This window comes from Panthera uncia, chromosome B4 (assembly GCF_023721935.1).
Source record: "Panthera uncia isolate 11264 chromosome B4, Puncia_PCG_1.0, whole genome shotgun sequence".
NCBI lineage: Eukaryota > Metazoa > Chordata > Mammalia > Carnivora > Felidae > Panthera > Panthera uncia.
The window spans coordinates 53,591,426-53,613,223 of record NC_064809.1 but is presented as its reverse complement, the minus strand read 5'-3'; the positions used below and the strand labels follow the sequence as shown (position 1 = coordinate 53,613,223).

Sequence of the window (21,798 nt, the reverse complement as noted above, 5' to 3'; positions counted from 1 at the left end):
CAAAACTTAGTCATCATCATTACTGTCATTTCAGAAGACTGAAGGCTGATGATGTGTTGCCAATGACCTATTGTTGAAATTAGTCACACTCATTCTTTCCACAACTGACATTTTCTTTCCTCTATGACTTCAGCGACAGTCTTTGCCTCCAGTGACCACTCACAACATGATTGATGACTCCACTGATCCCATCCTCAGCACCATTAGACGGATCGGACTTTTCAACAACCGCACAGACAGAGTCAAGGTAGAACTAATTGTTTACATAGGGCATTTCAAAATGACATAGAATATATTTTTGAGAGTTTATTAGAAGCCTCCCGTGTTTGTTTTGACACCTATCAGAACTATTTCAGATGATATTTCTTTAAAAAATTTTTTTTCATTTCATTTCATTTATTTTTGAGAGAGAGAGAGAGAGAGAGCATGAGGAGGGGAGGGGCAGAGAAAGAGGGAGACAGAATCTGAAACAGGCTCCAGGCTCTGAGCTGTCAGCCCAGAGCCTGGCCAAGGGCTTGAATTAGGGAACAGGGAGACCATGACCCAAGCCGAAGCTGGATGCTTAACCAACTGAGCCACCCAGGCACCCCTCAGATAATATTTCTAAAAAAATAATTATATTTCCTGTCTTGGGTGATTAAAATATAATGACTATTTTAGTATCATTCTTAACGTTGTACAAGACTGGCAGTAAGAATGAGGAAATTGCCTCATTTTTAATGATACAAATATAATCTAAGAATTACTTTAATTAGTGAATCTCTGAGATGAGCATGACTTTTCTTTGTTTCTTTCTGATAAAGTTCAACTTTAAAGGGATAATACGAGAAGCTTCTGGTTTCAGAGAGTGTGGCTAATGATATTTTTATAGAATTTTCTATAGACCAAGTCATTCTTTTTGACCGTTGAGTTTCTACAATGATTAAGCACAGTGTTCATTGCATGAATAAGACCTGGTTTCTGCCACTGTGGAGCTTAGTCTATAGGACGTTTACCGAGGGCCAAATATGTTCCAGGTACAGTGCATGGTTCAGGGCACAATGGTGAACATGTAAACGATAGTTGCTGATCCCTACTCAACCCATTCACCAGTATTCCAGATGAAGTTGTCATAAGCTTTTACCAATCTTTTCAAAGGTCTCACTTTTTCTTCTTTCTCTCACCTTATCAGGTGAACAGAGAATTCAATGAGATCTAAATTCCTTCAGGACCCCTCAAATATAAATCTTGACCTATTATTATTTCTTTTCCTTTAGGTTCTGAGGGTGTTCTGGGATCTCATTCCCCTGTTAGTCCTCCCTTATGCTCCAGGTTTACTAGCTCCTTCCCTTGCTGTCATTCCTTAAATATTCTCACATTAATAAGCAAACAAGCTTTGCCTTAACCTGGTCTCCTCTTGATGTTTTTAAATGTTTCTGTCTTTTCCACACTTCTCTGCAAAATTTCTTGGAAAAAAAAAAATAGTCCATTCGTATATTCATTCCTCATCTTGCATTCACTCCTTGGTACAAGCATGAGTGGGTGTGGCAGAGGGAGACAAGTTAAGGACGCACCACCAAGTACAGCTGAGAGATGATAAGGGCCCTTTACAAAGGCCATGCCAGAAGTGCTGGAGAGGACGGAACAATGGTGGTTGCCTACAGAAAAGATCATACTTAGTGACCCATGGTCATTGGGAAGGAAAAAGAGGGTGAAGGCAAGGATGATAGCTTCATTATTTAATCAATACTTTCTAAAATCTAAGGAAAGGCATTATCAGAAGCTTGCTTGAGGGTCAGGTCACATCATGAATTGAGTTCTGTTTTTGATAGATTGAGTCTGAGTTACATGTGAGCTATTCAAGTAGAGATGTTTCGTGTGTACTTAGAAAACAGAGTCTGGGTTTAGAAGGGAGCTATCAGTGCAGGGCAGTAGAGGATACCGGGGAATGCCAAACCTGCTGTGCTGGAAGACCAGCTTGAGTGAGCAGAGAAAAGTGTTGACCCAAGAAAACTTCAAGATTTAAGAGATTAGAGGAAAAGTCCGTGGAAGAAAGGAGCAAGAGTTAGAAGAGGAAAAGTATCTCAGAAATTAAGTCAGGAGGAATTTTCATGATAGTAGATAGTAACAGCTCATAGTGCAGAATTAAATGATAGAAGCTGTTTATAAAATATCCCATGCGGTGTTACCCATCCAATTTAAACACATTCTGCACACACACACACACACACACACACACACACTCATGCAAAATATGTGCTATAGAATTATGGGTGACTTATTTTTTCATTTGTGTTTCTGCATTTCCAAAATTTTTACCTGTAGCACACATCACATAATAGGTAGGCTACAAATTTTTCCCTGAAAATGCAGGGATGTATCTCCCAAGGGTGCACCATCCTTTACGTTTTTCAGCACGATTGGATCTGCAGAAATATACCTTACTTCAGAGTGTATCAGCACTAATTTGACCTCGTTTTCATGTAATTAGATTGGTCCTTCTCAAGTCCCCCCCCCCCCACCTTAGAAAGGAATAGTAGCAGAAGGAAAACTTATGAATTTCTTTTCAGCTTTACAGAACTTTGTATGTCACACTTATATTTAAATCTGTGGTTCTTCCCCTGAGGACTTGTTGGGTGCCTGGCACGTGATATGTATAGTAAATACAGATGGCACAGGAAGCATGGAACCATGGCTGTGGTTCATGCTTCCTTTGTTCTTGGGAAGACTGAGCTTGGAAGGTCTCTTGAAATTAAGAGCTCTGAACAAAGTATGCTTTGCTGACCTGTGTTGTTGTTTTTTTAAGTATGGTAGAAGTGAAGCAATTTCTCAGGAATGGACAAGTACATATTTCTTAAGTATGTCAAATGCTTTCCTAACTCTGTGTCTTTGTTTTTGTTATTCTCTTTTTCTCAAATGCCCTAACTTCAGCCGCTCTAACAATTCCTTTGGGATCCAACCTAGAAGTCATCTCTTCCTTTATTTGTTCTTAATATGCATTCATCTACTCCAAATAGAACAATTGCCTCCTTCTGTGCATCCTCAAGATGATTTCTATCTACTGCAAATTAGGAATCATCACACTGAACTATTTGTATTTTTAAAATATTTATGTCTATTCCTCCAGTGAGACTGGGAGTTCTTTGAGGCAGCGATTATGTCTCATATGAATTTTCTCAGTTTTCATTCTCTGAGAGGCAGACACCAAGACAGGATTAGATGTGGAAACACTTGTTGGTGAAAATGCCTGTGAAAGATAAAGAGGTTGAAGGCAAAGGCAGGCAGGGAGGGGTAGTCAGACAGGTGGAGAGAGCGGGGAGGAAGGATGAGGAGTAAAGACCCACAGACTGCAGCCCAGTTCTAAAAATTGCTCAACCTTTTTTTTTTTTTTTTTACAGAAAGGAAAGTCAAATGTCATTAACAAAAACTAGAATTAATAAAAATTCACAAATAAATGAAAAATATGCACACATAGCAGCACTATGTAGTGACTCATGAGGGGGAAAAACAGACCATTAACATGGCTGGTCAATTAGGGGAAGGAAACACACACGCGCGCACTCACACACGCAGAGGCACATGCACTCCTGTGCCCACACACAAAAATAGTTTTCAACAGTACAATCTATAGCTAACACAGATTCAGAATTATTTTACAGTGCTTCCTTTCTTAATACAAAAGATGCCCATGTGAGGTGTGTGTGCGCACACACACGTGTGTGATCGTGGTTTACTGTTGACTTATTTAAAATATGATAAGTGTTACTACATATGTCTTTTCCCTGTATCTAAACCTTTCCTTTATGTTTTACTTTGACGTGTTTTGTTCACCTACCAGTTTCAGGTTGGTAGGCAGATGGGTGCCTTGCGACAATTTTAATAGGGATTCCTATTCACAGTAGGGATTTTTCCTAACAAATGTCACCCATTTAAAAAGTCATTGGTTGGGCAGAAATGAGTTGGCCCTTGTCCCCACCTCTGCCAAGTCTATAGGCTAAGAGCAACTGCTGTAGTTTCTCCACAGGGGAGGCAGTTGGGGCTGTCAATCAAGATCCCTTGTCTGGCTTTAATCTCTGCCACTTAATCGGTTTGTAAATTGACATAATGGACTTCAGTCTTCTCATCTGTGAAATGGTGGTCAAATAAACCCACACTCACAGAACTGTTGTGAGGATTAAATAAATGATGGATGTTGCCTTTCATGCAGTACCTGGTGCATAATTATGCAGTATAAATGTTAGCTTTTATCTGTACTTAGCCCCATACTAGCAAATCCTGGCACTCAATGACTCTTAGAAAAGAGGTGTAAACAGTTTGATGAGAGTAGAGAATGGAGGACTTGATAACATTTTATAAAATGGATGACCTGTGAGCTAGATCTTGATTGAGGAGCCATCGGGAGTTTATCATGCCGGTATCAGTTGATTATGAAGATAACAGGCAGAGGAAGTAGATGAAGAGGCCCAGAGATATAAAAGCACATGGCTTATGTACAGTGAATGGGGAAGGAAGTTTGTCTCATACAAATTATGTTTATACAGTTACAGTCATGAATCTTTTGAGACATTCATTGATTATTATCATAAAGCAAACACTGACACAAGAAATAAAAGAATAACTCCTTCATAACAATATACACTCAAAGCACTGAGATGGATTTGGGTCAATTCAGAATCAGGTATTTTATTTTATGAATGGTATCCTTTAAAAGCTTAACACTAACCTTAAAAGCTTAACTAATGTAAGTGCATATTTGATCACCTGAATATTTATAGAACTCTATCAAATGATTCTTAATCCTCAGAGTGGAATGATGAGCTCTCCATATGACTGTGGCCATTTGATTTAGGAAGTGTTGCAGATTATTTTGAATTTGAATTTATCATCAATTCTGTCTCGGCAGTGTGTGTAGTGGGGAAACCCCACAGTGCAGATTCCAGGTCTTGACCCTGTGCCACCACTCAGTGAAAGTAAATTAACTTCCTGGGATCTTGATTCCCTCACAGGATAAATATGGTCAGGCAACGTTTTGGTTTTTATTTGTTTTTTCCCTACTGATCCAAGGCCTGCTGTGAGCCAGGTTCTCTGCTAGGGGCTTTTGTACACAGGATCTCATTTAATCCTCCCTATGACCTTGGGCTGACCTCAAACATCCTTTCCTCTGCCCTGGGTCCCTGTAATTGGCTGTTTAGGGCACACAGCAGCTGTTCTCTTATTTTAGTTGTGCTGTCATTCTGTTTGGCTGGAAACAAAACGAATGAGCCATGATGTTTTCATGTTCCAAAATGGTCTTTGGAGAGTACAAATTTTCCTAGGCTTCCAAATGCCAAAGTAGACACAATGAGTTTTGAATCCCTGTTTGCTGATATTGGCCAGGAGTACAGTGGGCTGCCCATTTGATGACTGCCTGCACACAGTCAGTATCTGTGTTTTTGTTGCTTTTCCTACTGCAGTACTTTGCACATGATAGGAACTCGGGTCTTGCTTTATGGAGGAAAACATTTTACCTATTTTTACTTTGCTATTTGTGTCAATTTTGGATGTTTTACCATTTTATTTTTTAAGTTTAACTTATCTCCTGTTTATGGATCTCCTGCAATATAACTAATGTATATAATTTATTTCTAAAATTAGGGTAATATCGGGTGCCTGGGTGGCTCAGTCGGTTAAGTGGCCGATGACTGATTTCAGCTCAGGTCATGATCTCACAGTTCATGAGTTTGAGCACCACACTGGGCTCCACTCTGACAGTGCAGAGCCTGCTTGGGATTCTCTCTTTCTGCCCCTCTCCCACTTGTTCTCTCTCCCCCCACCTGCCTCTTTCTCTCAAAATAAATAAATAAATAAACTTTAAAATAAAATAAAATAAAATTAGGGTAATGAGAATGTCATGATTCTGCTAGGATTAAGTGAAGTGATATATGAGAACATTATTTATAATATAGAACATATTATATAACTGTTATTGTTCTTATATATCTAAATTAGGGTTTTTCTTGAAAGTAATCTCTTTGGAAAAATATAGAAAAATGTATCTTTGGAAAAATATATACTTATCCTTTTATTATATTATATTATGTATATATGTATGTATATTATGTATATATGCAATATAAACAATATATATTTATATGTATATTATAATATATACACATTATAAGCATATATATATTATAAGCATACATATAAGCATATATATGTTATATATTGTATTATGTGTTTATATATGTTTGCATATGATGTATATGATGTATATATACACAATATAAATACTATAATATATAGTATATGAATTTTATATATTTAATTATAATCCCAATACTTTAAACTCAGATTTTATTTTCTAAACTTTTTTTCTTTTTTTTAAAGTTTATTTACTTATTTTAAGAGAGAGAGAAAGAGCACAAGTTGGGGAGGGGCAGAGAGAGAGAGAATCCCAAGCAGGCTCTGCACTGTCAGCTTGGAGCCAGATGTGAGACTCAAACTCATGAACTGTGAGATCATGACCTGAGTTGAAGTCAAGAGTTGGACACAACCAGCTGAGCCACCCAGGTGCCCTCAGATTCTATTTATTTTTAATAACTACTTAACTATGGGGAGAAACTAACAAATTACCTAATAATGATTCAAGAAAAATGTTAATAAATAGGAGAAATAGCAGAGTTCTTTCACCCAAGTGACCAGTTAAGTAGCTTTTCTATTCATAGCTTTCTAATGATAGCCATTGTCTCCCTTGTCCCTGCCTTTGCATAACATTACAGGCAGCAAAGTCCCAGTAGTGGCTCATACCAGCCCTCGAGAGCCAATTGCTAAATTTTCAGAAATTTTGTGAGCCAGTTTTAAAAACAGATATTTTAAAAAATTAAATTATATCAACTGGGGCCTGGGTGGCTCAGTCGGTTGAGCGTCTGACTTTGGCTCAGGTCATGATCTCACTGTCCATGAGTTCAGGCCCCGCGTTGGGCTCTGTGCTGACAGCTCTGAGCCTGGAGCCTGCTTCAGATTCCGTGTCTCCCTCTCTCTCTCCCCCTCCCCCACTCATGCTCTGTCTCTCTCTCTCTCTCTCTCTCTCTGTCAAAAATAAATAAACATCTAAAAATAAAATTAAAAAAATTTTTACTTAAAAAATATTAATCAAAAACTTAAATTATATCAACTTAAAATATAAATCAATTATATTAAAATGAAAGGTAATGCTCAAAACACATCACATACTTATTGTTTATTACATTCTATGATTACCTGTGCACTTGAAGTTATTTATGGCTATTGTGCCCACACGGTGGAAATATTCTATAAGGACGTGCTACTGCCCTTCCTATTTCTGGTTCAGTGACATCACATTGGTAACTTGAAACTGGCCATGGTGGGAGTATCTAGAGAGTGAAGACAGTGAACACTACCCATCATGGCTTGATTGTGTCTCGATTGTCTAGACTTAAGAAAGGGATAAAGTATTAACAATGCAGATTAAGCTTAAAAGGGTTGTGTTTAGGGGCACCTGGGTGGCTCAGTTGGTTAAGCAGCTGACTTCGGCTCAGGTCATGGTCTCACGGTTCATGGGTTCAAGCCCCACATCGGGCTCTGTGTTGACAGCTCAGAGCCTGGAGCCTGCTTCCCATTTTGTTTCTCCCTCTCTCTCCCCTCCCCCACTCATGCTGTCTCTCTCTCTTTCTCTCTGTCATAAATAAATAAACTTAAAAATTAAAAAAAAAAAGGGGGGGTTGTGTCTATGGTTGTTACACAAAATTGTGAGTGGCACAAAAACATGAGGAGATATTTTTCCAGTATTCAAAGCCTAATGTCCAACTCAGGGAAGAAGTCACTCATGTCACCGATGAACCTATGAAGTTCTGACATTTATCTCACGTCAGAACTACTATGTTCAGGCATTGAAACCATGTACTACGTTCAGTCAACAAAAGCATTTGGGAGTATTTAATCATCTAGAATTTATAATAAGGAGTACATTACATATATATTTAATAGACTTTATTCTTTAGAGAAGTTTTAGGTTCACAGCAAAGTTGAGCAGAAAGTACAGAAAGCTCCCATGTACTCCTTCCCTGGGAACATATGTAGCCTTCCCCACTATCAATATCTCCAACCACAATGGTATATCTGTTACAATTGGTGAACCTATATTGACACATTATTACCTACCAAGATCCATAGTTTACATTGTTTGTACCTTCTGTGAGTTTTGATAAATGTATGACATGTATCCATCATTACAAAATCATACAGAATAGTTTCACTGTCCTAAAAATCTTCTGTGCTCTGCCTGTTCAACCCTGCCCCCATTTGAGCACTGATCTTTTTATTGTCTCCATAGTTTTGCCTTTTCCAGAATGTCATATAGTTGGAATCATACAATATTTAACCTTTTCAGATTGGCTTTTTTTCACTTAGTAATATACATTTTTTTTCCATGTACATTTTTCTTCATTGCTTGCTAGCTCATTTCTTTTTAGTGCTGAAAAATATTCCATTGTCTGGATGTACTGCAGTTTATTTATTCACTCACCTATTAAAGGATATTTTAATGGCTCCCATGTTTTCTCAATTATGAATAAAGCTGATACAAACATCTGTGTGTAGGTTTTTGTGTGTACATTTTTTTATTATTTGGAAATTGTATGCTATACATCTTTTATATCAGTAAAATGTGTAGTAAATTTATGTACAAATATACTTATAATTTGATTTTTCATTCTTAAACATTTACCTGGACACCACTGCTTTAAAAGACCATGGTAAATACTTTGGACTTTACTCTGAGTGAAATGGGAAGCCACTGAAGGATTTTGAGCAGAGGAGGGGTTGGCATTTTTAAAGGTTCCCTCTAGTCTTGTATTGAGTAGACACCTTGCCAGAGTAGAAACAGGGAGATGGATTAGGAGGTGATTACCTCGAGGTGAGAGAGGATTGTGATTTGGGTGAAGGCTTCTAGTCTGATCTAATTTAGATTAGATTCCTAGTATCTCTGTCTCTTAGCTCTGTTACTCTGGGCTAACTCATGCCTGGGGCAATGGAGAATGGCCTATTACATAGCTCTCCTCTTTCCTGCCTGAGGTAGGAGCAAATTGAGAAATAAGACAACAGTCAGCCACTAGAAAACAAAATAAAATCTTTATTGTTGGGATGCCTGGTTGGCTCAGTCAGTAGAGCATGTGATTCTTGATCTCAGGGTTGTAAGTTTGAGCCCCATGTTGGGTGTAGAGATTACTTGGAAATAAAGTCTTAAAACAATACCCTTATTGTTCAACAAAATCTGGGTTGAAGGATGTAGTTTAGCATGAGAACAAAAATGGGCACATTTTTCCTCCAATCTAGGCCTTGGAACCTGAGGGAAAGTAGGTCCACAGACTAGATACACAGAATGGAGAGAGAGAGAAAAGCACCCACACTTTTTTCTTTTTCTTTTTACTCCTCTCTCTCTCTCTCTCCCTGAATCTAGAACACAAGGATTCTACAGTATCAGAATACCAAACGGTAGATTTTTTGCTTTAATTTCTTCTATTCTTTTTTTCTCATTAGAATTTTCCCTTTTTTAGGTGATTTTGCACCCAGAGTTCCTATCCTCCACCAGCCCCTTATTACCCATGGATTATGAAGAGTTTGTTCGAGGTTGTCATCTAGGAGTTTTTCCTTCATACTATGAACCATGGGGTTATACTCCAGGTATATGGCTTGTATAGATTGGGGAATGTTTTAAATTTTATTAATATTTTATGCATATAGATATAATATTCAAAGCTGATATGTAACTCCACTAAGGTTAAATTATAACAATACATTGTATTACAAAGAAAAAGAATGTTTTATAAAGATTACATGTTATTGAGTTATCTCTACCAGTCCCAACTATCCATGTAAAGGAGAAATTGACTACAAGTAAATTTAATATGAAAAACAATGGTCCAGCAAAAGTAGTCTCTAAAACTTATTTCAAAGTGGGTTTTTAAAAATTAACGGATGTATTTAATTTTTAATAGGGAACACATTCACATAGTTAAAGAAATAAATAATATAAGAAGGTGTACAGTGAAAAGTTTTCTTCATACCCTTGTCATTCAAAAAAGAGGTACTTTTAAGATAAAATGCCAATTCAGTGGTAGGTATTATGACCAGTGACATCCTTCCATTCAGGCCCTTTTACCTCTTCATCCTCCTTTTGTTCTTTCTCTCTAGTGGTGGATTCTTGGATCCACTATCTGTTTTCCATTTTTGTCCCTTATGAGCATGGTTGTCATTGGTATCAAGAGCACTCAATTTGTATTTGTACAGAAATGCCTATTAAAAAGGAAACAAGTACTTTACATATATGACAATGGAAAGAATGTAATACTAACTTTTCCTTCTCACATTGGCAATCAGAGATTTTCCTTTTTATTTAAATATAATTCCATTTAGAATTTTAAAAGAAAAGGTTCAGAAAATGTTTTTACAAATAATTAATATATTTTGCTTTCTGATCTCAATGTCATCATTGCCCAACTGAGAGGCGGCAGCAGTCAAGGTTAGGGAGATCATAGGTTGAATTATGTAGAGGAAGAATTTTTCTAATCTTTGTATTCTGATCCCAGAATTTCAATATAGATTTTAAAATTCTATATAGGGGATACCTGGGTGGCGCAGTCAGTTAAGTCTACAACTTTGGCTCAGGTCATGATCTTGCGGTTCGTGAGTTCAAGCCACACATCCAGCTCTCTGCTGTCACTACAAAGCCCACTTTGGATCCTCTGTCTCCCTCTCTCTCTGCCCTTCCCCCACTCGTTCTCTCTCTCTGTCTCTCTCTCTCAAATAAATAGACATCTAGAAGGAAAAAGAATAAAATTCTATATAAATAGGATCTTACTTTACAACAAGAGCAACATGAAGTCTCTGCATCTTTTGACATAAGGCCCTATTCTATCATTTTAAGTTCCACCAAGAATAATTTGCCAGCAGCTGTAAAAACATGAAAACTTTTGGGGGAAAATAGATAAAGGATTATCTCCTCCTGAAATATGGCACAGAAAAGCTATTGATCTAACTCCTCCAGCTATCACTCTTGTAGTTCTAAAAATTGTTATGGGTATCAGTTCACTTTTGTAAAGATGATATCTCCTTATGAAATGCCCACATGTCATCTTAAATTGTTTATAATAGAGCATCTATCCTTTAAGATACATGAAATGCACATTTTACTGGTGGACTTAACATTTTGTTATTGAATTTTGTTCCTTTTATTTCTAGGAAGTAACATACTTTATTATCAAGGAAGTTTCAAAAATAAAGAAGCACAAAATCAAAGCATGAGTGACTGAAGGATATGGGAAGTCATTTATGTTGGGTAAAGAGAATGTTCTATAAATTACAGAGGACTTTCCACCAAATGTCATTTTATAGGACAAAGATAAACTTAACCCAAATGATAGAGGAGATACATCTCATGTTTTAAGATAAAGGCCACCAAAGGTGTTATAAAAGATAAGTAGATAGGAAAAGAAGGTTGAGAAATACTCCATAGTGAATGAGTCATTCTCTGTTTTGAATTACCCAAAGAAAGTTGGCCACCCTTCACCTAACCTATAGTTACAGGGATAACAATATCTCTTCTGTGGTATAAGTTTGGTGTTAGCATGTTAGATAACTCTATTTGTTTTAGAATAACTTTTTATCTGATGCTAAGTTTAACATACTCCAGAAACTATTCATTTAAGTCTCTGTTTTGTGTTTTGAGAAAATCTAATGAATATTAGCACATGCTCCATTAAATTCATTCAATGAACATATACTAAGGTTATGGGTACCTGGTATTTCAATACATGTGTGTTAATGAGTATTTAATAAAAATAAGGTTCAGTGAACTTGTGTGGAATTGTAGGCAAAATTCCTTATACATATATGCATAGGAATTTTTCTGGGAAGGAAGTCCAGGTTTGCATTAGATTCTTGTATGAGTCAATAATCCCTGTCTCATTTTCTCCTCCACCAACCCCTCTCCACCAAATTAGGAAACCACATCTCTCTAGAGGAAATACTTGCAGAGCAGAAGAGAAGGAAGGCCACTGTCTAAATTGTATTACTTCTTGAATAGTGGGGAAATCTTTTTTTTTAACCCCAAACTACCAGTCAACCAAGAGTAATTCCATAAACAAATGTAAATTCCTTATTAAGAATGAAGACATCCTTGTGAGAAGTAACATTTCTTTTTCTAAAAACGTTTATTTATTCATTTTGAGAGAGAGAGAAAGAGAGGGTGTCTGCGAGCGGGGGAGGGACAGGGAGAGAGAGTTGTCAGCGCAGACCCTGACATGGGCCTCTGTCCCAGGAACTGTGAGATCATATCCTGAGGCGCTCAACTGACTGAGCCACCCAGGCACCCTGAGAAGTAATACTTCTTTAAAAACAAACAAGAAAACAAAACAAAAAAAAAAACCAAAAAAACCAAACCAAAACAAAAACCGTATGTGCTATTTTATGAAAAACAGGTTTTGACTAGAAGGTGAGAGAGGACTAGGTTCAGTGACCACTTGGAAAAGGGGAGGGATCTGTGGCATGGCAGATTAATTTGATAGGAGGAGGTGCTCATGTCTAAAGTCTATTTACTGACACCACAAACTCACCACTTACTTTGAGACATGGCTTAGAATGGAGCAAAAAACAAAACCAGCTGGAATGAGAGAGGCAGTATAGAGTAGCAGTTCCAAACAAGAGCCCTGGAGCTGGGCGCCTGCCTTCAAATCCCAGCTCTACCCCATTCCCTGGCTTTATGACATTGGGCAAATTATTTAACCTCAATTTCTTCATCTGTAAGATGGAGATAATGACAGTCTCACTTCACATGGTTGTTGAGAAGATTAAATGAGTTAATACATGTAAAGAGCTCAGTACTGTGCCTGGTACAAAATAAACATCACTATCACTAGGCAGACTTGGGCTTTTGCCCCATCTGCGTGCATTAGAGGATATAGGGACTGGTCTGAGGCCAAGCGTTTGTCTATTTCCCCGGCAGCTGAATGTACGGTGATGGGTATCCCCAGTGTGACAACCAACCTGTCCGGCTTTGGCTGTTTCATGCAGGAGCACGTGGCTGATCCTACTGCCTACGGTGGGTGAGGTTTTTCATCATTCACCCAACACAGGGAGAAGTGACCTCTAGCCAAACAAAGCACAGGGTCTTTATGGAGCCTAACTCTAAAGCTATCCTGATGATTAAAGTAATGTTTATACTTCTTGTTTAATTAAAAGTAGATTTAATTATGTGGTTCACAGATAACATAAAAATGCTGTTAATATTAAATATATGGTCCAAAAGACAAACCATAAAAGGCATGCTAAACTTGGACACGTCTGGCCCTTTTATCTTTTTATTTTCTGAACTGGTTTGGCCCTTTACTATCTAGAAGTGACATTACAGTAACCATGGCCTTAGAGTATGTAGATTGGTCAGTGTCATTATTTTTTTTTTTTAATTTTTTTTTTTAACATTTATTTATTTTTGAGACAGAGAGAGAGCATGAACAGGGGAGGGTCAGAGAAAGAGGGAGACACAGAATCTGAAACAGGCTCCAGGCTCTGAGCTGTCAGCACAGAGCCCGACGCGGGGCTCGAACCCACAGACTGTGAGATCATGACATGAGCCGAAGTCGGACGCTCAACCGACTGAGCCACCCAGGCGCCCCAGTGTCATTATTTTAAGGGTCTGTGCCAAGTTAGCAAAATTCACTTAAATTGTTTAAGATGGCAGGAGAATTTGCATACCACCATCTCTGTGTCCATGTTGCCCAGCAGCAAGAAAGGGAGATGGGATAGATTGTCTGCCCACACATTGCCAATTTCCTGGTCTCCTACCCTTGCATTGTCATGGTTCTCTTTCCTCAGGCTACAGCTGTGGTTCTCAGCCAGTGGTGCATGGTGGGAACACCAAGGAGCCTAAAAAAAATCACTGACACCCAGGTCTCACCCCAGAGATTCTGGTTAGTGAGCAGTCCTGGGGAGAATCCCTGATCCAGGGTTTTCCTCTGCTGCCAAATTTTTTAACAAGATCCATTGTGTTGGCTGTGTGTTGGTGACAGTGGTGAACCATTAGGAGGAGATCACAGGAGAAATACAGTCTTGAAAGGGGAAAGATGAAACAGGCAGTGGGGGCTGTCAGGGAGTGGGTAATGCATGTGGCGGTCTGAGATAGAATGTAAGGAATGGGAGAAGAAATATTCCAAGGGAGAAGAAATATTCCAAGGTTAGCCCTACATTTATCTGTGCTTTGGTTTTTGTGCCCCTCAGGCATTTACATTGTTGACAGGCGGTTCCAGTCTCCAGATGATTCCTGCAATCAGCTGACTCAGTTTCTCTATGGATTTTGCAAACAGTCCCGCCGCCAGAGAATTATTCAGAGAAACCGAACTGAGAGGCTCTCCGATCTTCTGGATTGGAGATACTTGGGCAGAGTAAGCAAGTCTGTGATCAAGAGAGCCACTTTAAAAATCCCACTGAACTATAAAAATCGAGATTCTTGTCATAATCTACAAAGTCAACTTAGTACCATCATTGTTAAAATCTCCAGTAATGTTTTCACGTACTTTTTTACTTACTATAAACTCGCAAAGTCCTCACTTCAAATCTTCAGATTTAGTTTGAGCTTATAACAGCAAATCCGTCAGGAGCTAGCTGTGATCTTACCAGTTACTCTATTGTCAGTGCTTAACTTGATGCATTACAGGTATTGGTTCATGAATATGAGGAAAACATCTAAAGAAACATTTGTATCTTGTTTGGCTCTAAGCCATGACGTGACCATATGCCTCAAATACAGTGGGAATGGGAATAACTTTTTTTTTCAAATGACAAGTACAGAAAATACCTCCTTTCAATTATGCAATAGGTTTGTAAGTACCCAGAGGTCTATATATCTTAGCACTGGATGATTTAATAAAGAATAAGTTGACTTTGCCTTCACATAATAGATCTGTTTAGATATCGCTAAACTCTCCCTGAAAAATGATAGATGCTCCATTTGCAGACTGTCTACACATGCTAATGACAGTGCCTTACAATCCTGGGTGATTAATTGTACTGTCTGCATTTTGTAATAAAACCAGAATGATAAGGCTATTACAAGTTATGTTTCCTACCTAAGGTCTGAAGCAGAATTTAAGTCCAGTTTGTCTGATTATTCAGACCCCACCTTTTTCCCATGTTATACTGCTTTTCTATGGAATGAAGCCAGTGTTTTCAGTCCCCTTAGTGCTCAATTCAGAGTTTTCAGTAAGGTCAGTATGGCTTTTCCCTCCAACATATGTTTTAAGTTTATTTATTTATTAGAGAGAGAGAGAGAGAGAGAGAGAGAGAGAGAATCCCAAGCAGGCTCTGTGCTGTCAACGTGGAGCCCAATGCGGGACTTGAACCCATGAACTGTGAGATCATGACCTGAGCTGAAACCAAGAGTCTGATGCTCAACTGACTGAGCCATTCAGGTGCCCCTCTCTCCAACTTTTTGTGTATTTCTTTACCTATTCACTGGAAAATAATAAAACTATAAACTCATTTTTTTCTGTTTTTAAATTTAGGGTGAATAGGTTTTACCACTTTATTTTTTTTTTAATTTTTTTAACGTTTTTATTTATTTTTGAGACAGAGAGAGAGCATGAACAGGGGAGGGGCAGAGAGAGAGGGAGACACAGAATCTGAAGCAGGCTCCAGGCTCTGAGCTGTCAGCACAGAGCCCGACGCAGGGCTCGAACTCACGGACTGTGAGATCATGACCTGAGCCGAAGTCGGATGCTTAACCGACCAAGCCACCCAGGCGCCCCGGTTTTACCACTTTAAAAATGGATTTTATAACTAGGAGAATAAGATTTTACATAATAACTTGGTTACTGAAATATATAATTTTTTAAACCTGTGAATTGGTTTTCTATCACAGTATTATCAACATGCCAGGTACCTGACATTAAGCAGAGCTTTTCCAGATAAATTCCATATGGAACCTACATCACCACCAACGGTAAGTGTTTTATGTATTGTGGATTTGTTTTGAAAGCTAAATTTCTTATGTATGGTAAGTCCTACCAATACCTTTGAATTTAGAAGTAGTTAAATACACAAACTGTTATACTTTTTTCATAATTTTGCCCTAAAGCAAAGAATAGAGGAACCAACAGATCAGACCAAGTCAAAGCCCTTGATTCAGAGTTAGCCTTATGCAGATGGGCAGTCAACTAATTCATGTTGTTGGAGAAGCACCCCCACATTAAAACTCTCCCTGCTTTAGTGCTTGAAACTGCTTTGTTAGACCCCCATTCTCTTGAGAGTTATTGAGAAATGAACTGCCCTGCTTTCATAGCCAGTGAATTCGCTATCCAAGGAAATGTTGAGATACAGGTGACTACTTGGCAAGAGAAAGAGTGAATTCAGGAACCACAGGAGGAGTTGGATTAGATGAGTATTCATGTACCGGTCAGCAGTGCCCCCGGGAGTCTTCTTCTGAAGTTCACTTAGATATCTATATTCATGAGACCAGCATAGGCTACTTGTCACCACATTCTCTTAGAAGGATATAAGATAGGAAACACAGCTTGAAGTAGGGCAGCATCAGACATTTCTCTTCAGTGGGATTCATCCTTACAGCTGTCTACATAGCAGTCCAAAAGTTACACTTCTTTGCCACCCTATCCACCAGGTAAAAGCTTAGGTGTAAAAAAGATGAAACCTATATTATTAGGTATGAGATCTACCTTAGCTTAGTAGTTTTATGCCTCCCCCACCCCCCGCCCCCGCCCAGGAGCCAATATCCCACAGCTTCCATGATCTCCACAAAGAATATGTACAGTTATAAGAGTCATCAAATTCAGGGATTCCCCAAAGCTATAATCCTTGTCAAGTATTTATAAATCCTCTGAGTTCAGATGTAATCTCCCAGTCAGGAGTCACTTTTACCATAATCAATTTTGCTTAATAATACAACTTATGGTCTACCTCCATCAGGTCTCAAGGGAAAAGGATCTAAAAAGTTAACCCAAGGTAGAATTTGCCCATATGGAACATGACAGGGTTTTTAAAACCCTTCAGAATACAAATTCCAACTCTCATGTTCATGATTTTAACAGGGTTAATTGTTTAGCTTATTTAGAGGCAGTCACTCTACTTGATGGTAATTCACCTATATTCATCCATTTATTCAACGTATTCAATTAGTAAGTATTGAGCTCCTGTTTTGAGCCAGGTCCTAAATGCATGACTCAGCTCGTTTTTTCTTTTCTTTTTTATTGCTTTCAGGCAAAATATATGAACCTTGCAGTGATTGTATAGGTATGACATGATAATAATGTGCACAAATAGTTGACATACAGAGTGATGAGGGCTGCAACTATTTTATACAGTTGTCCTCCCTGGTCAAGCATGTGTGCTCTTAAAGGGCAAGAATCTTGGTTTTCATCTTTGTTTCCTCAGTGACATTATGGTGCCAGACCCATAGCTGTGCTTAGCTCTTGTTTAACAAATGAGTTATCTGAGTGAATCTTAGGTAGAAGGGCAATTTGATTAAATCTAGTGATATTTACTCATTAACTGAACTAAAAGTAACTGGTGGAATTTCAGGGTAAACTAAGTGACCTGGCTTCCAGGACTCTTTCTAATGGTGGCTGTCCATGCATGTCCAGAATGCCCATATTCTGCAATTTCATTGAGCAAATCTGAAAAGTGACATAGAGACTGAGAATATCAGCAGCATAACATGACAGTTGATATTAAAGGATCTGGAGTGATCATAGCCCTGATACAAATCTTTGCTCTAACACAGGGTCATGCTGTGTGACCTTGGGCAAGTCATCTGACCTCTCTAATCCTCAGTTGTCTTCTGTATGTGGGAAAAGCAAATTTATTGGTGTTGTTACTAGGAATAAGATAACATAGGTAGGTAGGTAGGTAGGTAGGTAGATAGATGGCACCTGGCACATTTCAGTGCATAATAAAAGGAAGTTATTTATTTAATGAATCTCTCCTGAGCTTGCTGGTATCAGAATCAAAATAAATCAAAGATAATAGCTCATGAACAGACCATAAAAAATATCCAACTATGCTTTTTTATTAAATGCACATGCAAAGTGTTTACAGCATTGGAAAACTCAAGAAGTCATTATAGTGTTTGTGACTTATTTTTGTCTTTGGCAGACAGAAGGATTTAAATATCCCAGGCCTTCCTCAGTTCCACCTTCCCCTTCAGGGTCTCAGGTCTCTAGTCCTCAGAGCAGTGATGTGGAAGATGAAGAGGATGAGCGCTACAATGAGGAAGAGGAGGCTGAAAGGGATCGGTTAAATATCAAGTCGCCATTGTCTCTGGGCCGTGTTCCTCGTGGGAAGAAAAAGCTGCATGGTGAATACAAGAACTGAATTCCACACTTGTAGAACAGAACTAATGTAGTAAGAACATAGTAAGAATGATTACTTAAAGACATGAAAATGCTACAGATTTCATTTTCTTCTTCTAACTATTACAACAGGATTTATTCTCTGCCTCCAAAGGGGAGAAAATTAAGTGAATGGCAATTTTGTAATTTCTAATAAAGTCCAAGTTATTTTCCCCTACTCCTTTTTCCCCAGTAAATTTAGGCATGAGGAAGAGTGTTCATTAAAGGAGGAAGACTAGATGTGGGGTGTTATTGTTGTTGTTTTAGGTAGGCTACAAATGTGGGACTTGAATTCACAACCTTGATATCAGGACCTGAGCTGAGATCAAGAGCCAGATGCTTAACCAACTGAGTCACCCAGATGCTCTTAGAAATGTTTTTAAAATGGTTAATGTCAGCAATAAGAATTTTCATTTGCTAGTGTTTATTTTTAAGTGATCATCACCATAATCCTTTGCTTAGTATTTATACAGCTTCCATAACTACCAAACAAGCCTCCCAGTTTCCCCACAAAGGATCCTGATCTCAGCCCTGAATGTCCACTACAAACATATTTTAATTAACTCAGTCTTTAGTGATTATTTCCATGTTTCACATGAGTCAGAACCATGAATTTCTATCTAGCTTTGTAGATAATCAAAATCCATAAGAAAACAAGTTACCTTAAATCCAGATCCTGATACCTATTCGTGCATATTTACAAGGTCACGTCTCAACTTAATGATGGGAAGATGTTACCATCTGTACTATGCCATCTGACTGAAACAATTTTTCTGTTCTTTAAAAGGAAAGCTTTTTCAAAAACTTGGCCAATCAATCAGTCTTCTATAAATGATGAATTGTTAAATCCAAATGAATTAATATGTCAATATCAACATATCAATTAAGCTTTCATTGATGTCTTGTAAATAAGACATTTAATAAGATAACTTGTAGAAAGCACCTACTATGAAATAGTGCCTTGTAAAGGATAACATTTAAAACTGTTTTTTTAAAAAATTAGCAAAAAGAAAATATAGAGTCTACTTAATTATAATAAGAACAATGTTTCTAAACACATCCATGATGTGCTTATGGACATTGTTGAGTGATTGTAAACATATCTTTGTTTTACATGTAATTAAACCTAAGAGCTCCTGGGTGGCTGTCCGTTGAGTGTCCAACTCATGGTTTTGGCTCATGTCATGATCTCACGGTTTGTGGGATCAAGGCCTATGTTGGGCTCTGCGCTGAGCACAGAGCTTGTTTAGGATTCTCTTTCTCTATCTCTGCCCCTCTCCCACTCTGTCTCTTCTGCCCCTCTCCCACTCTGTCTCTCTCAATATAAATTTAAAAACTTTAAAAAAATTATTAAATGTAATTACTTCTAAATAGGCAAAAAAAAAAAAGAAAAGAAAAAAGAAAAAGAAAAAAAGAAACCACCTTCATTCTTGGATTATTTTTTTTTTTCCCACAACTTGAGTATTGTTACATTTAGATCACAGTGAAAACCTTGGTTGGCATATCAGCTGACCTAGATCTGCAGAGCTTTTAAAAAAGTTTTAGTCTGTTCAGTGTGGGATTGTCGATGGCAACAAGGGAAGAGTAACAACGACGACCGTGGTGGGTCTGGGTCGAATGGCTCAGGACTAGGGGAAAACTATAATCTAGCTCTCCACTGCTTGCCTCATTGATGAGAACAAAGGCAAGAAAAATGCAGTTTATGTTAAATCTCCTTACAGCCTGCAGCCCACTGATAGATGCAGGGCATGACATGCCTCAAGGGGTTCACGGCTGCCTTAATGCCTTAATGTTTATATTTCATTAAAGACTAAAAGCAACCTTATCTTGACAATAGCTAAATCTTCAAGGTCCTGCAAGACCCTGCTTTCAGCATACAAAAATTTCTTGGAAACTTATGTTACCTCTACCCCACCCCCCTCCACAAACCTAAAATATAGAATCAGTCATCCCTTGTATTTGTAGATACAGCTCTTTCTGCCCATGGGTCCTGTCCCCATGCTATAATAAAATCACCTTTTTGCACCAAAACTATCTCAGAAATTCTTTCTTAGCTGTTCGCTCTCAAACTGAAACTTCAAATCGCATCACTATTGTTAAGAAAAAGTAGATGAATGGTGGATATATGCCATAAATCAGGTCACAATGGAAGATGATTGCAAACTCACCTCATTTAGGGCCCAGGAGAAAGGGAAATAAATTACCTAAAGCCTAATCCTTGAAATATGCCCTGTGCATGCCAAATTAACCCAACATCTGCAGAGTAGTTTGCAAAGGTCTGCACAGGGAGTCAGAAAATAGGAGATGGATTTGTATTATAATGTAGATATTCACTTGCTGAAGTGCCAGAAAGATCTCATGATAAAAAGGGGTTTCAGTGTTACAATAACAATGAAAATATATTCCTAGTAAGGGGGCACAATACGTCTATTCAAATGATACCCTTTGTTGGTAACTGGTTAGTCTATTGTTATTGAAAGCATGAAATTTCCTCCATAAAATAGCTTCTTAATAAAACATTTTAAAATTCAAGTGCTTTTTTTTCTGAATGAAAGAATAGTTCTCTGATTAGAAAGGAGTACAAATGATAGAGCACATGGAAATAAACTGACTTGCAAACACCTATTTTTTTTAATGTTTATTTGAGCGAGGTGTGCACACACATGCGCGTGTGCGCACACACACACACACACACACACACACACACACACGAGTGGAGGAGGGGAAGAGAGAGGGAGAGAGACAGAGAGAGAGAGTCCCAAGCAGGCTCTGTACTGTCAGCACAGAGCCTGACACGGGGCTGGATCCACGACCCTGGGATCATGACTGAACTGAAATCAAGAATCAGACACTTAACTGATGGAGCCACCCAGCGCCCCAGCCAGTGCAAAGCCAGGCATGTTTCTACCCTGGACTCCGTCCTCTATTCAGACAGCTGCTGCCACTGGACTCCATCCCCTTGCTCCAGTCATTTACTGTCCTTTCCCCAAGACTGACAAAGCCAGGTGAAGAGCAACAAATAGGGCTGTTGGTAGGTGACTCTGTTTCTAGCATAGTGCCTTATACACAGTTGTTGCACAAATGAATGGTCTTATTGGGAGAAACAGAAGTGCAAGAAAATGGGTGTTTTTCAAGAATGTATGTCTTCATAAATTGGAGCACAGGAACCATAGAAAATAGTGTGTGCCTGACCAGCCATCAAGACATGTTTCATGCATTGCACCACCCTTCCTTCCATGTCAAGAGTTAGGGTGCACAGAGCTGGTTTTATATATACTGATGAGACTAGAACATGTGACAAGTGCTCTGCTAATAGTTTCCCACAAGGAGGACTCAGGAGAGGAACTGGTCAAGGTACTTGGAGAGGTCCAAAGGGTGAAGATACACTTCTATGAAGACATGTGAGGGATACAAAGAAGAGGTC

General features: G+C 38.4%; 1 protein-coding gene across 1 annotated transcript in view; it reads left to right on the top strand.

Annotated features, from left to right (window-relative positions):
* GYS2 (glycogen synthase 2) overlaps nucleotides 1–18,407 on the top strand; it is a 56,009-nt gene extending 37,602 nt beyond the window's left edge. The window contains exons 11-16 of the mRNA XM_049625174.1: nucleotides 134–247; nucleotides 9,537–9,663; nucleotides 12,983–13,078; nucleotides 14,254–14,417; nucleotides 15,893–15,973; nucleotides 18,139–18,407. Coding sequence (XP_049481131.1) covers nucleotides 134–247; nucleotides 9,537–9,663; nucleotides 12,983–13,078; nucleotides 14,254–14,417; nucleotides 15,893–15,973; nucleotides 18,139–18,357 — 801 coding nt within the window. The 3' untranslated portion in view covers nucleotides 18,358–18,407. The remainder of the gene's footprint in view (nucleotides 1–133; nucleotides 248–9,536; nucleotides 9,664–12,982; nucleotides 13,079–14,253; nucleotides 14,418–15,892; nucleotides 15,974–18,138) is intronic.
* Nucleotides 18,408–21,798: the final 3,391 nt, after the last annotated feature.